The sequence below is a fragment of the Triturus cristatus genome, chromosome 11 (genome assembly GCF_964204655.1).
Source record: "Triturus cristatus chromosome 11, aTriCri1.1, whole genome shotgun sequence".
Classification (NCBI taxonomy): domain Eukaryota; kingdom Metazoa; phylum Chordata; class Amphibia; order Caudata; family Salamandridae; genus Triturus; species Triturus cristatus.
In genome coordinates, this window is record NC_140594.1 from 1,165,361,532 (window position 1) to 1,165,376,329 (window position 14,798).

Consider the following 14,798-nt stretch of genomic DNA (forward strand, 5'->3'; position numbering starts at 1 on the left):
GGGGCGGAGTCTGTAGGGTCATCGGATCAAGCTGTTGCATTTTCATACCAGAAAATTCGCCATCTGTATATAAAGCCATAACTCGCCTTCATAAGATTGTAAGCCAGATACATCAGAACCCAGGCACCTGGACTTGGTCCGGTTGGTTTTGGAGTGTATTGTCTACCTTTGGATGGAAGGTCCTATCTTTCCTAGGTATTGGCCTTCTCATACTATTCAGTTGCTGTCTATGTCTACAATGTGGACCAGCGATCTGTGGTCTGTGTGCCACATTGTGTATTCCACCACCAAGATTTCATTCGTCACGGAAGAAGAAAGAAGAACAAATGATGTTATATGAACAGATCAATGGATTGATGAAGATTGATATCTCTTAACGGGCAAGTAGGGGACAAGGAGGGAATGTGGAAATATGGATTTTTCTGATCAGTTATGTCCCCTATCTTGGACCCCAACGGTCTCATGTATGAATCACAAGTACATGTATGTTCCCTCCAGTTCCAGTTATGAAGACGCAAACACATGTGCGTCCACCGTCAACATGTCCTCTTTCAGATCCGCCATGAATAGGCCGGATATTCCATTCCTAAGTATGAAAGGCCACTGGCTTTATATGGTTCACTTATGCCATTTTACAGTCCAGGCAAGTAGGCCCTGATTCTGTCATCAAAATCTTCTTGTCTTCTGCCTCTGAAAGCTCCAGTCTGAGCCTGCATCTGTGACCATGAACTTTGTCTCATTCCCTGCGCGGCTCACGAAGCCTGACATCAGCCTATTGCCTGCCAAAAACTGTATTTCACCTTCGAAATTATCTGCTCCGTTCCCTGCCCAATGCATTCCTGTCTAGCAGTTTAAGTAAACATTCTTCCAGCTACCGAGCAAAGGCCCGGCTTCTCTGTCTTTATGCAAGTCATTCATAGCCCTATTACTATGGAAGATTTCCGCCCTCGCATCTAGTGTAGACACTTAGACGCTTGTACACGCACTAACCGTCAGTATAGTCAGTATAGAATAAGATTCTACTCGAAGAGACCTCTCTTTTGGATAACATAGTTCTTTAAACATGGGATGTTAGATATGATTTGGGATTAGGTTGACTTGACCCTCCAGACTTCTGTGGCCACATGTAGAGCTAAATGTCAAGTCCCCTTCACCCCCTAGTTGCACGTCAATTACACGTCATGCTGCTGCGCGCGCATTTCTGCCAAGTATTTCTGCTGACATTACGAAATTCTTTCATAGAACCACCCTATTATGACATCACATCTGATGACGTTCTTTCATCACACCCAGTTACGCCTACTTTTTGCTACGCATGAATATATTATCCATACTATCAATTGTTACGCCTCTTGTATTTGCTTCACTGTAATGCCTATTGTATAAAAGTGATTGATTGTCAATAACGTATGTACTTCACTTCCTGAACCTTCGTGGTGATGGAACTTGGAGCAACCGATTATAATCCACCATTGGAATAAAGCCCATTCCGAACCTCTAATACCACGGATTCTGCCTCTTATTTACTGAGCTATTTTATTAAGTTTCTGTATCAAATTAAGTCCCGGTAATTAAATTATTTACCACAGAGTCTGCTGCTGACTAGGGCCTGGGTGACCTTCTCCTAACTAAATCCAAAGCTATGCTACCAAGAGACAATATAAGAGCTAAACCTAGATAAATAGCATGGTGATGACTGTGTGTGAGATTATCACATATAAATATATCTTCCGACGTAAATATTATGTCCTAAGTAATGTTTACAAAATATTACAATGGGTGTAGATGTTCTGTTATTAACAGTAAGGGGATTTTATGTAGATAATATATAGGACACAATATGTACTCTAGATGATATTCTGGTCCCGAGACCTGGTGGGATTTAAGGATGAATACTCATTAGAGCATGATAACAGAGTTATTTTAAACATGTTTTTATTATGGTCAGTGCAATCCGTACCGCAGAGGATTATCCAATTGTAGTAGGAACCAAGGCATAACAGTGATCATTACCCAATCACAGGAAGTCAACATTGCATGTTATCATAAATAAAGTGCACAAGATACACTAAAGAAAAGAAGTGAGAAGCAGTGAGTAAGTACATTAATATACTTCCAGTAAGAGAACCCCTCCCCCATCCATATCCCCAAAACAACTGTGGAAGGGGGGGCAGGGCACAGGACAGCAGCAAAGATGAATACATTAACACAGGGGTATTGCATCTGATTTAGGGTTTCTCTGGTTCAGATGCTGAGTAATGTCCACTAACAGCCATTTCAACCAGTAGTGCAGTGCAGTGCTCGGCCTTCCAAGGTGTGTTGAACATGCAGAATCCTGCAGTCAATGCTTGGAGGAAATTGTGTGGTCAAAGAAGAATTGACCTAACTCTGAAGGAAAAATCAGTGCAAGCACTATTTGTACCCAAATCAGATTTACTGCCATACTTAGAATAATGCCAGACTTTGGGCACCAATAAAATTGCAAATTCAATTTACAGTGTACACTACATTCTACAACTTTTCCACATCACTATTTCAGTGTTGTATTTTTTGTCCTTGGGAGACGTAGTGGCCTTTATTCCAGTGAACTAACTTTTAGGGAAGAAATTCTAACTACAAGATGAGAACAGTTTTCCATTACACTCGTCAGCTAATCAAATGTTCAGGAATCTGAAATGTGGTTCTATGATAAGGTTCTCTTTTATCTTGTGGGTTGGAGACAGAACAAGTAGAGCATTCTTCAACAGCTATGAGTTTACTATTACACTCCACAACTTGTCAAGTTCTCAGGGATATTAAATGTGGTTCCACAATAACATTCTCTTACTTCTGGTGGTCTGGAAACAGAAACAGTAAAGCATTGCTCAACAGCTATTTTATTATTTTATTTGAAAAGTTTTATATAGTGCGAACAAGACCCAAGGGTATCAGAGCGCTGTACAGAGTTGGCGCCAGTAAGTATAAAATACATACAGAAGGTAAGTGAAGTTACAACCTGTGGGAAAACATTCAAGAATAGCACGTTGGGTGTATCAGAGGTGCTGTAGAGCGCTCCAAGTAAAACATCATACAATAGAAAGAACCAAGATGTGCAATGTGCATCGTGAAATTTAACAAAAGAGAAACAAGCACAAATCAACAGTAACTATCAAGGACTAGAACAAAAGGAAGGTAAAAGAAACATAAAATAGAACATCAGTGAAAATGATTCAAATTTTGGTTACTAACAAACACACAAGCATGGTCAATGTGTTAAAGTTCGTTCATTAGATGCCTTTTGACTAGTTTTTTAAAGGAAGTAGTGGAAGGATTGGATCTGATCTCGGATGGCAAGGAGTTCCAGTTTCTCAGAGCAAGACCGGTGAATGCATGGTTGTACGATCTTTTATTTTTGAATCTTGAGGGTTTCAAGGGAATGATGGATGTACTTCTGAGGTTCCGGCTGGAGTCTGATAGTTCAAGTTTATTTGCTAGGTAGTGTGGGGTATTGTGGTGGATGGCTTCATGAGTCAGACAAGCTATCTTGAGTCGGATTCTAGCTTCAATAGATAACCAATTTAGCTGCAAAAGGTCGGGTGAAATGTGATCAAATTTCCTTGAGCCTGTTAAAAGTCTGACCGATGCGTTCAAGGTAGCTCTGAGTGGGGCCAAGCTAGCTTTGGAAAGTCCTTCTAGGGTCACCAGCCATATTCCAATCTAGGGATAGTCAGTGATTGAACCGCCGGCCTCAGATCTTTGGGGAGTAGGAATGGTTTGATTTTCTTCAGTGTGTTGAGTAGGAAATTGGCTCCCCTTGTGGTATCACTGATGTGTGCTTCCATGTTTAGGTGTTTATCTAAGGTGATACCTAAAGATTTGGCAGAGTCTATGACATTAGGTGTGCAGTTCAGAGCAGTTAGGTGTTTAATCCAGTCAAGGGTAGGAGCTGAATGATTGAATGAAACTATAGAAAACTATAGCTATGAGTTTACTTCCTCCTCTGCTGTCCATTGACCTTGGACTGACTCTCCTGTGACATCTCTCTCTAGGACGACTTTAAAACCTACTCCATGAAGAAGGTGAGATGGATCTACCTGCCTGCACTCATGAGCCCATCGAGGGGGAAGAGAGACTATCTCATTGCGGCTGACAAGAACGCCATCATCAACCGAGCCATCATGAAGCCAGAGCACAAGGTATAACCTTCAGTATCCTCACCATCAGCACTATCACGTCAGCTGCATTCTGGGGGTGTACTAGAAGTACAGTCGTCCATACTAAAGGACTCATTACGAGTGCTCCAATAATCCCTGATACAATACACATGGCAGCTTGCACTTGATACATGTTGCCGTAACACACACCTTATGCTGCATTATTGGTTATTCCGCATGCGGAATTACCGCATTATTTTATCAAAATGAGTTCTGAGCAATCCCCGAGTAAACCTTAGCAGAAATTTACTTATGATTAAAGGGAGGGAATTGTAATTACAATAAAAAAAATAAAAAATACGTGAAATGCATGTGTTTAGTAAACATAACCTTAACTCTCACCAACAGCATACACTCTTTATAACGTCACACAATAAATACTGCAATAAATGTTCAATAACATCCCTAAAGATCTATGTAACATTGAGGTGAATGGAACCTCACCCTAAAACCATAAAAGGAAAGACACACCAACTACAAATGTATACATTCATTTAAGAATCATTGAATGATGTAAGATGTGCCGGTATCAGGCTACACAAACAACTATTGATAAAGTCTTGACTATCACTGAATAATAGCACTTGTGCTGCCAAATAAATGTTTGCATATTTAGCAATTCATTCCATTCCTCAGTTCATAAACACAGTGAATCATTGTAAGTCTCACACACATATACATATATATAAACAATTCCAATCTGTTTCAATAACAAGCATCATACAACATCCTATTTACATTGGGTTATATTATAAATCATAAATGATTAAAATGAATGTATAATAGATAAAACAGACCTACTAGACCCAACACCATGAAGACAGTCCTATTGAACAGGTATTCTTCATAGGAGAAAAAGTTCATATGTAGTTAAAATAGGTTAATGGACGGGCCGTGAAGGTAGCAATATCCCCAATGTCGACATTAGTGAATTAGCACGTATGGGGTGATAGGATGCTATGTAAGCCTACTATGCCTTTTGCTACGAGCTGGCTATCCTGGGAGGCGCGTTGTCTATAACCTTCTTACTCTGATTCCAAGCACAAAGCAGATAACGTGAAACTGCCAGTGCGAGTAATTCCCTAGTGTTGCTCTTAAGGAGCCTTAGTGCTTCCCTCCAATGTCTCACACCCTTAGAGTTTAATACTGCTTTCAGCCATTTCTTGCGCGTATTTCTGTATTGTGGGCAGAAGAACATAAAGTGTTTGCCAGTTTTCGCGATGGTAGGGCAATTTGGGCAGAGCTTGGTATTTGAGGGTACCCTGTCCCATTTCGTAGTGTGAGTTCTCAGGGGCAGCATTACACACCTGAATTGGACATATAAACACTTGGACTGGCGTGGATACATATGGTCCATGTAGGGCTCTGGGCTGGGAGCATTTGTGGAGGAGGAACTGGCCGGTAGTGATATTTTCCTGGTGTACTTTCCAGGTTTGCAATATGATTTCCTCCCAGAACCGGGTTGTCACTCCACGGGATGTCACTTTTGGTGATTTGCCCCCGGGTGTTCCATAAGTTAGCCATGCCTATTCTGTGGGATAACACTTTTATAGCCTTCAGCCAGGGTGTACTCAAGTTCTTATCGAGGGACATTAGCTCTTTCACACAGTCCCTGTATGTTGCTAGTTCCATAGTGGACCAAAGTCTTATCTAGATTAATAGGGGTTTGAGTTGAGCCACTTGGTGTATAGGGTTGAGGGGTAGATCAAATCTTAGTTGGGTGATAGGGAAACCTGGGGGCAGATTAAAGATACCCGTTATAAACTTGTTTTTAGTTCTTGTCAACACTTCTGCTTGGACATGGCTCCATATCTCAGCTCCATAAGTCGCTGATGCTAAAGCTGTTGATCTATACATGGAAAGGACCAGAGACAGAGTGCCTCCTGAGGCAGCCCTGTAGTTTTTCACTATGGCAGAGGGTTTCAATTCGAGGGTCAAAGTATGGAACTTTTTTGAGGCAGACCCCCTCTATATGCACGTTGCCTCAGTATGATCTCTGAGGGTTAATGGTCATGACTTTGGACTTTGAGTAATTAAGCTCAAGACCTCTTTCCTCGCAGAAGGAGACAAAGGCATTTAGTTGTGCTTGCGGCCCCATTGGGGTGCGTGAAATTAGCAGGGTGTCATCCGCAAACATCAAAATAGGCGTTAGCACACTTCCTAATTTAGGGGCGTCAAGAACACAGTTCATCAGTCTACTTACTGCTCCATTAATGTAGAGGCTAAATAGGTTGGGGCGAGAACACACCCTTGTCTATCCTCTTGATTGATCTCAAATCTTTCTGACAGGTCCCCTGTGGTATTCCACCTGACCTTAGCATAGGTGCTTGTATGTAAGACTCTCAGAATCCTCAGTAGGTCTGGGGGAATAACATACCCATCCAGTACCTCCCATAGTGTTTCGCTTGGGACCAGGTCGAATGCCACCCTTATGTCTATAAAGTAGACATATAGACGGACATGTTTCAAGGTGACATATTTCCAAGATATGACCTTGAAGTGGAGGACCTGGTCCAGTGTGCTAATCTTAGGTCTAAACCCAGCATGTGCCTCTTCTAGGATGTTGGTCTCATCTATCCAATAGTTAAGTTTGAACAACACCTGCCTACAGATTTTTTTTCCGGTGTTATCCAAGAGGCTGATAGGGCGGTAGTTTAAGGGGTTTGATCTTTCTCCCTTTTGTGGATGGGTATGATAATTGCTCCATGTCATGTAGATGGAATGGAATTACCTTTTAGGATACTATTACATACAGCGTTCAGGTATGGTACCCAGATGTCCGGTTGAGAGAAGAAGAGATCACCTGGTATACCATCCATCCCAGGTGCCTTTTCTTTTTTCATTTGCTTAACTGCTTAGTGGGTTTCATCAATAGTAAAGGTAAGATTACATTTTGATAAATCAGATCTACTATACATGTCGTGAATTGAAATTCCCATTGGGTCACTCATGGCTCCTTGTTGGATTTTTCTGGTTTAACTTGCCTTTATACAAGCCACTAAAATGTGAGACCCATAGATCAGGTTGTATAGTTAGCTCCAGATGGTTAGCACTAGAGGAGTTAACAGCAATTAGTGTCCAGAAGGTCTTGTGGTCTCCCATCTCTAGGGCATCTGCCATAGGTAACAACTGATCCTCCTCCCAGTCTCTTTTGGCCTTTTCTAATGTGGATTTCTACTTTTTTTCTGGCCTTTGTGATTTCAGCTCTTTGTCCCTTTTTAATTGTACATTAAAAGAGGGATTTATCTAAACCACAAGATTTTGAATGCCAGGAGGGGGTTTTCTTTTGGAAAGCCCCTCTTTTTTGGTTCTTAAAGCACAATCTTAATGTGCCCATCAGTTCTGAATGTATAATGGTAAAGTTGAGGTTACCTATGTCTGCAAAGTCTACCTGAAAGAATTTCCACCCAAAAAGATTATATAGGTGTGTCATTTGCTTTGTGTCCATCTCCATTGCTGCCCATTTAATATTTCTTAGGTTAGATGTAGGGACCATGGGCAAGAAGGTCACTTCTTGATCTAATTTTGTGTCAGCAAAAGCAACCATGGAGAAGGATACACTTAGGGCTTGGTGGTCACTATCCGGTCTGGGGACCAACTTTATATCATGCAGGTGTGCCCATAACTCAGTGTCCAGGAAGATATAATCGATTTGTGAAATGCTAAAGCCTCTTTTAAAAGTTGTGCAAGGGTGACGGTCTGACTTAGTGTTCCCATTAACCACTCTTAGTCCATGGTCTAGTATCAGGTCGACAATTTGGGCTCCTACTTTAGTAATGTTGGTTCCTTTAGAACCAGGAAGGGGTGACATGGAAGTTCTTGTGACCATCCCGCTTGGGATTTCTGTAAAATTCTGCCCAACGTTTGTTGGTTTTCGGATGTTGATATCACCTGCTACAATCACTAGAGCTTTACGGTTAAACTGTCCCATCAGGGCATCTTCCTTCTCCACTATAGGAGATTGGGTATTTGGGGGAACAGAACTAATATATACGTTAACCAATGCTATGTATCTTGGGCCTGTTTGGGTCGAGAGTTGGATTTCCATTGCTAATACATCACTAAAGCTAGCTGAAACTAGTCTTGTTGTGGGAAACAAGTCAAGACGTAGCCATGTTAATAGGGCACCTGATGGGCGTCCTGCCTGGGCAGGAATTGCATTCTCACAAAAAGTTTGTAAACCTGGTCGAGGAATAGGATTAGTGGCCCATGTCTCTTGGAGAAGTATGATGTGGTGTGTGTCAATGAAAGTATTCCACTCTGGGTCATTAAGTTTGAATTTAATCCCACAATGTTCCTAGAAAGCAAATTTAGGCTACATGAGTTAGAAGTTATAATGGACCTCCAGATGAACCCAATTTGTTCACCCTATTTTTTTAAAGGGGTATCTGTGATATTTTTGGTGGCAATGACCCTTTCACTTACTGCGAGGTTATCAATGGGAAGTGTCGTCGAAAAATTCCTTTTATCAATCGGTGATTGCTGTGGTTCTAGAGCTACAAGGGAATCCGAGGTATCATTTCTGAGTCAATCAATGTCAGAGGTGTTCATGAGACTACTAGATTTCCTATGCTTATGTTGCCCCTCTTTTATGGACTTTGGTAGTGTTTGGGAATTGAGCTTGAGCCTTATGTAAGTATCAGTGGGAGAATTAAAGCGTAGTTCTAGTACAAGTAGTCCATCTGCTAGGTCCATATCCTTAAAGGTCACACCGATGTGATCCCACTGTTTGTTGTCAGTGCAAAACCGTTTGACATTGCATATGTCCTCCCTAATGATAGATCTGCAACCTCTTTTAAACCATATCCAATGTATAACCTTATTTACCAATGACTCGTAACTTTCCTGGTGTAAACCTTGATTTTTAGGGGTGTTAATCAAATAAAGGTCAAAGGGTTTGCCACATCTAGCATCAATGGATACCTTATTGGGTACACTTTCCTTGGTTATTACAAAGGGGCTAAAGTTTGCATCTACCCAATTAGGGTTTGTGTACGGCTGCTCACGCCAGGGGATTTTATCTGGCCTAAAGGCAATTGGAGCCACCCGCCTTCCCTCCATGGTGAACCCCTTTGGATGGCTGTAATTATGGTTTCCCACATAAGGTTTGTAAGACCCCATAGGCATTGGGTATAGTCCAGAAGTCCTATCGGCCACTCTAGTTAAAATCAAGATTTGGTTCATGCAACAGAGGACGAACTGGTGCTAAGGGGGAATGTTCCGGCAATCTTTCCCTCGTGGTCCAATTATGGGAATTATGGTTCACAAGGTAAGGCGGCTCTCCAATTTGATTGTCAGTCATGGTCTTTGGCCTCGGAGAGGGACCAAACCCGGGACCAGGCTCAATGGATTGTTTCTGTGTGACTAAGTCAGTAAGGGTGTCTAGCTTAGCTGTTAATAGTTTGGCCATCCTTTCCATAGTCTGCCTTAGTGAGTTGATTTCATTCCTTAATGCTACTAATTGGTCATCTATGACAACAGGATCTTTGGTTATACAGGTCTCCACACTGTCTTGGTCCCCTAGCAATTGAGAGAGGTTATTATCCATAGTCTCAAGACTTCCTAGCACAGTGTAGTCGTTCCACACTTGCATATATACGCTCCTCCTTCCCTTTTGATTGTGCTGCTGTTAACAAGGGATGGGGACCATTTGCAGGTGGCGAGCCTAGGACATGCGGGCTTGTGATTAAGGTAATATCTGGAGAGGTTACTGGCAATTTATCAAGGTAGGTAACAATGGTTTTTTGGTGCTTTGGGTCTCCCCCCCCCCCCCTTGGCCTTCCTAAGCCCATTTGAGGCCTTCCCTTGGTGGATTTTCCCTTTAGACTTTGGTTGGGGGGGCAAGCAAGTCCTCCACTTCCTCAATAAGTTTGCCAATTTCAGCGAGGGTGCAATTGTCGGCAGCATGTCTTGGAATTTTCTTTGAGTTACATGCGCCCTGATTTTTATCAAAAGCCTTTCTTTTGCCCATGGCTTGGTCGGGTTTGTGTGCTTAGTGCGAAACCAAGCCCTGGTCAGTGCAGTAAAGAAATGGGGGAGCTTGGTAAATGGGAGAGGGCACACCAAGTTAACGTACAGTACTTACAGTTTAAAGCCAAGAGGGGTGGCCCTGCCCTGCCTCTTCCTGGTGCTGACGGACGCAGTACGCGCGTGTCCCGTGCTGCGGGATGACAGTAGCTCTTAGGAGCGCAAGTGTAGCCCCTCCCTTCTGGGAGTGAATACTTCTGGGGCTTTGAGTCCCCCAACGGACCATCAGAGCAGCAGCAACAGCGGTAACAGCGTCCCCTCTAACACTTGAACTCACATATGTATTCAACCTTTCACATTCATGAGGGGTGAGGGTAAGGTTAAGTTATTATCCTAACTAGTGAATTTCCAGGCTTTTTGTGAAGTAAACCGTAAATAAGTATTTCCATTGCATTTTGAGTCTTTGTTTGAGTTTCAATTGCCACAGACAGTAATGAACATCAATAACCATAGAAAACAATGAGCCTCACTGGGCTGAGATATTAATGACTTAGGAAGCAATTAATACTAATGGCTCAAGGCAGGAATGACCCATACTGGAAGTGAGCAGTATTGATAATCAAAGATCCCAATCTGCAATGGGCATCAATGGTTACATGCCTTAATGAGCATTAAATGTCCTGGTCTGTAATAAAAATCAATGTCCTGAGGGCTTAATAATGAGAAAAGGCCCGAGGGGATAGGAACTGAGCATTACTGTGCCTCAGCGGCACAAAGGTTTAAAAATATATATTGGAACAGTATCAGCTCCATGAAACAATCAGGTTTAATGTTCCCAGCATTATTGAGCAACAATGGCCCCCAGGCAGTAATGAGCAGTAGTGTCCCAAAGTAGTACGTATCAACAGTATGATCAACAAGTAATGAGCCTCCCTAGTCACAGGCAATCGGAAACATAAATTACCTCAGACACTAATGAGCCTCAATAGACGCTAGCAGATTTGGTCATCATTGTCCCACACAATAAGTCTCAGTGGCTTCATTATTGCCCAACAGTCACCTCATGGAATAAAGACAATCAATGGACCCAGGCATTAATGAGCATAGGTGGCCAAAGACATTATTTATCTCTTTATGTATTTATTTAATTCTGAGGTACACAACCACGCAAAGGTGCATTGTAAGATAATGTTGATTTAATCAAATTTTGTGCTTAACATTATGAAAATTTCTGCACTAAAAGGAAACTTTTGAAAAACTGTTGAAATTAGTAAATTGTTGCATAATATGAGAGTTTCATGCAGATTTATAGATGGTACATTGATGTAGGAGGAATTCATTTCAGCTTCTTTGTTGGGATTGAGTCCAGAAATTAGTTTGCATATTCAGCAGATTGTGATGTGTTGAAATTCCATATCTGTGATTGAGATCTAGGCCAATGAAAACTATTGTCGCGATTGCTGTAATATTAAGAAGAAATCAACAAAGGAAAAATTAATGATGGCTCATAAGACTTTTTTCCAGAAGGCTTGTCCTGGTCAAGGTGACTTTCAGGAGTCTGGTCCTGACCTCGGTACTCAGTTTGGTCCTGTTGAGGGTGTAGTTATGACCACTGGAATTATGCAGCAAGAGAGGCCAAATTATGTACGGGGTTAAGTAAATTATGCGGCAAGAAAAGTTACATTATGCAGCATTATGCAGCATATTTTGTAAAATTATTATTTCATTATTCTGTCATTTTTATACTTGGTAACACTGTATGGGCATTGGCTGCAATTCATTAGAACCCGTTTAATACTCAAATACAGCAATAAGCAATGCCATTCAATCTTTGCAAAGGGCCTTACACTTTGTGGCAACACATGTCTCTGCATGTTTAGTAACTTTTGAACTGTTTGAGGTAGAAACAATTTGTTTTTGTTAAAATCTGTGGATTAAGTGGCAGATGATGGATTTTGTGGCAAGTGTGTCAAATCTATAATCATGTGTGAATCACCATTGCCGCACTATTGCATAATTTCATTGGCCCTGGATGTAGTACAAGGCAATGGGGCACAGTTTGTGCAAGGAGAAAATGTTTGCGGCATAAGGAGAGGATTTATGAACAATATACCCAGTGAGAATATTAATAAGGTTCAAATGAGGAACTGTCCTTGCCACATAAGTGGGAGGACAGGCCATTGGAAACACAATTGGAGAATTAATTCAAATAGTTTCAGAATGAGTCATAAATGTTCCCCAAATGTAGCAGAATATGAATCAGATGGCACAAAATGGGATGATGCAGTCAGCTGCCCTGTCCTATCTTCTTTCAACAGAATTAACAAATTCAGCAACAATTTCCAGTGATAAATGATTGTTAATCACAAATTTCAGGTTCACACGGAGTGCCTACAGGACAGAGTTTCACAATATGATGCATGAGGGACAAATGGATTGCATGCTCGGTGCAATCCCAGAAGTAGACTAGAATGACCCATTTGTGGAAGAAGAAGTGAATGGCCATCCAGTATTATTTTTCATTGATACAGGTATTTCCCACTCCACTGTTACACAGTTGGAGGTTCCCAACCCAATCCTTTCAGGAAAAGAAGTCCATGTTGTTGGTATATCTAATAAACAAACAACTGAGTTGTCAGCTAATGTACCAGTACAAATTGGCCGATTAACAGATAATCATGAGTTTTTCATCAGTAAGATGGGTTTAGTTAATCTGTTAGGATGCGACTTGCTTTTCAAATTAAATTTGTTAATGTACTGTACACCAGATGATTATGTGATTCAAACAAATGATGATGACTCTGATTTTAAAATAAAATCACAAGAGTGAAGAGCTCAAATGTCCTCGTTTTTTACAGAAGAAGCCTTACCTCCAGATTTAAGGCAGACTCACAAGCATGTCCAAGGGTTGGAACAGGAGGGTTGGAAAACTATGTGTCCCTGAGTCCTAGTACAGGAGGCAAGCCAGAATGCCCTTGGAGTTACTCTGGGCTCAAGTGTTGCAAGTCCAGTTCTTCTCACCCCGGCAGGAGAGCAGCAGGTTGCAGGGTAGCACAGCAAGACAAATGCACAACATGTCAGAAATCCAGCAAAGCAGCAGTCCAGCAGAGTGGCAGTCCTTTCATCAGCACAGCAGCTCTTCTTCCTGGCAGAGTAGTCACAGGTCCAGAAGTGTACTGAGGTGGTGGTGTCAGAGGTCCAGTTGTGCCTTTGAAGTGGGAGAAACTTTAAAGAAAGCTTTGGGGACAGAACCCATCCCATTTAGGTGTAAGTGTCAGCCCCTCCCTCCATCCTGCCCAGGATGGCCCATCAGGTTGTAGATGGCCCATCAAAAACACCTAAGTTCCATTTGAGTAATAAGAGCCTGGACTACTGTCCTTTGCGTGGGACCAGGCAACATCCCAAGGATTTTTTTCAGCCACTTTAGGATGGTGAAGCAGGTTGAGGCGACCTTGACTGCTTGCTGCCTCATTGATAGCTGGTCATCAATGATTATGCCTAGAGTGCCGGCTAGTTACACAGGTTGGGGAAGAGCAACCATTTGAGGAGGTCAATGCTGGGGGACCCAGAGATCTTTATTGTTGCCAAAAATTAGTACTTCTGTTTTTCCGCCGTTATGTTTTAGCAAGTTGGCATGTATCCAACCTGCTATTTTTGCAGCCCTACCGGAAGAGAAGATGACTTAAATGCCTCTTTGGTGGAACGGGAGAAGATTAGCTGGGTGTCATCAGCATTGGAAAAAATAGACAACCCAGCATCTTCGGCAATTGTAGCCAGAGGTCTGACGTAGATATTGAACCGTAAAGGGCTGAGAATAGATCCTTGCGGTACTCCATGAGGAGAATCATGGGACTTAGAGCTGGCTGACGGGGAAAAGACCTGACAAGTACGATCAGTCAGAAAATCAGTGAGCCATTTGAGTGCTGTCCCGACAACGCCCAGAGATTGTAAAGCTTTTACTAGGGCAGTGTGTGACACAGTGTCGAAGACAGCACTCAAATCAAGAAGTAAGAGTGCCACAGTTTCACCCATATCAAGGTTGTGACACAAAGTTTCTGTAACTCCCAAAAGAGTGGTTTCCGTAGAGAACCCAGCTCTAAAGCCAGACTGTAATGCATGTAAAATTTTTTGGGAGCCAACAAAATGCGTCAATTGCTGATTAGTATGTTTTTGTAGTATTTTTTAGAAAAAGCTGGAAGTAAGGAGATCGGGCGAAAATTAAATAGTTCTGGTCGATCAGCATTGGCTTTTTTCAGGAGTGGGAGAACCATGGCATGTTTCCATTCAGATGGAACAACTGCTTCCTGCAGAGATGCATTAAGCACCTCCATGGGATGGGAAGAGGATCTCTGGGAGAGCCGGATTTAAGGTTAGTTAATGTGCATTTGAAAGAGATGGTATCCAGAGGCAGCCAAATTTCTAGAGTATTAGCAGGTACGGCGGTCTGGTACGCCGGTGGGGCAAAACAACCCAGTGTAAGGGGAGAGTTCTGAGTTTGCTGCACCACATTGGTTGTCACTACATTCAGTTATGAGTAGATTTTTCCCACTTTAGCGGTTACAAATTTAGCTAAATCCGTGCATCGAGCTTCGGTGAGCACAGGGGGATGGGTTGGCAAACTGCACCCAAAAGATCTTT

General features: G+C 42.1%; 1 protein-coding gene across 1 annotated transcript in view; it reads left to right on the top strand.

Moving 5' to 3' along the window:
* Window positions 1–14,798, top strand: part of LOC146788644 (putative cation-transporting ATPase 13A4) — a 468,281-nt gene that overhangs the window by 136,732 nt on the left and 316,751 nt on the right. The window contains exon 3 of the mRNA XM_085635854.1: window positions 4,029–4,175. Within this exon, the coding sequence (XP_085491980.1) occupies window positions 4,029–4,175 (147 nt within the window). The remainder of the gene's footprint in view (window positions 1–4,028; window positions 4,176–14,798) is intronic.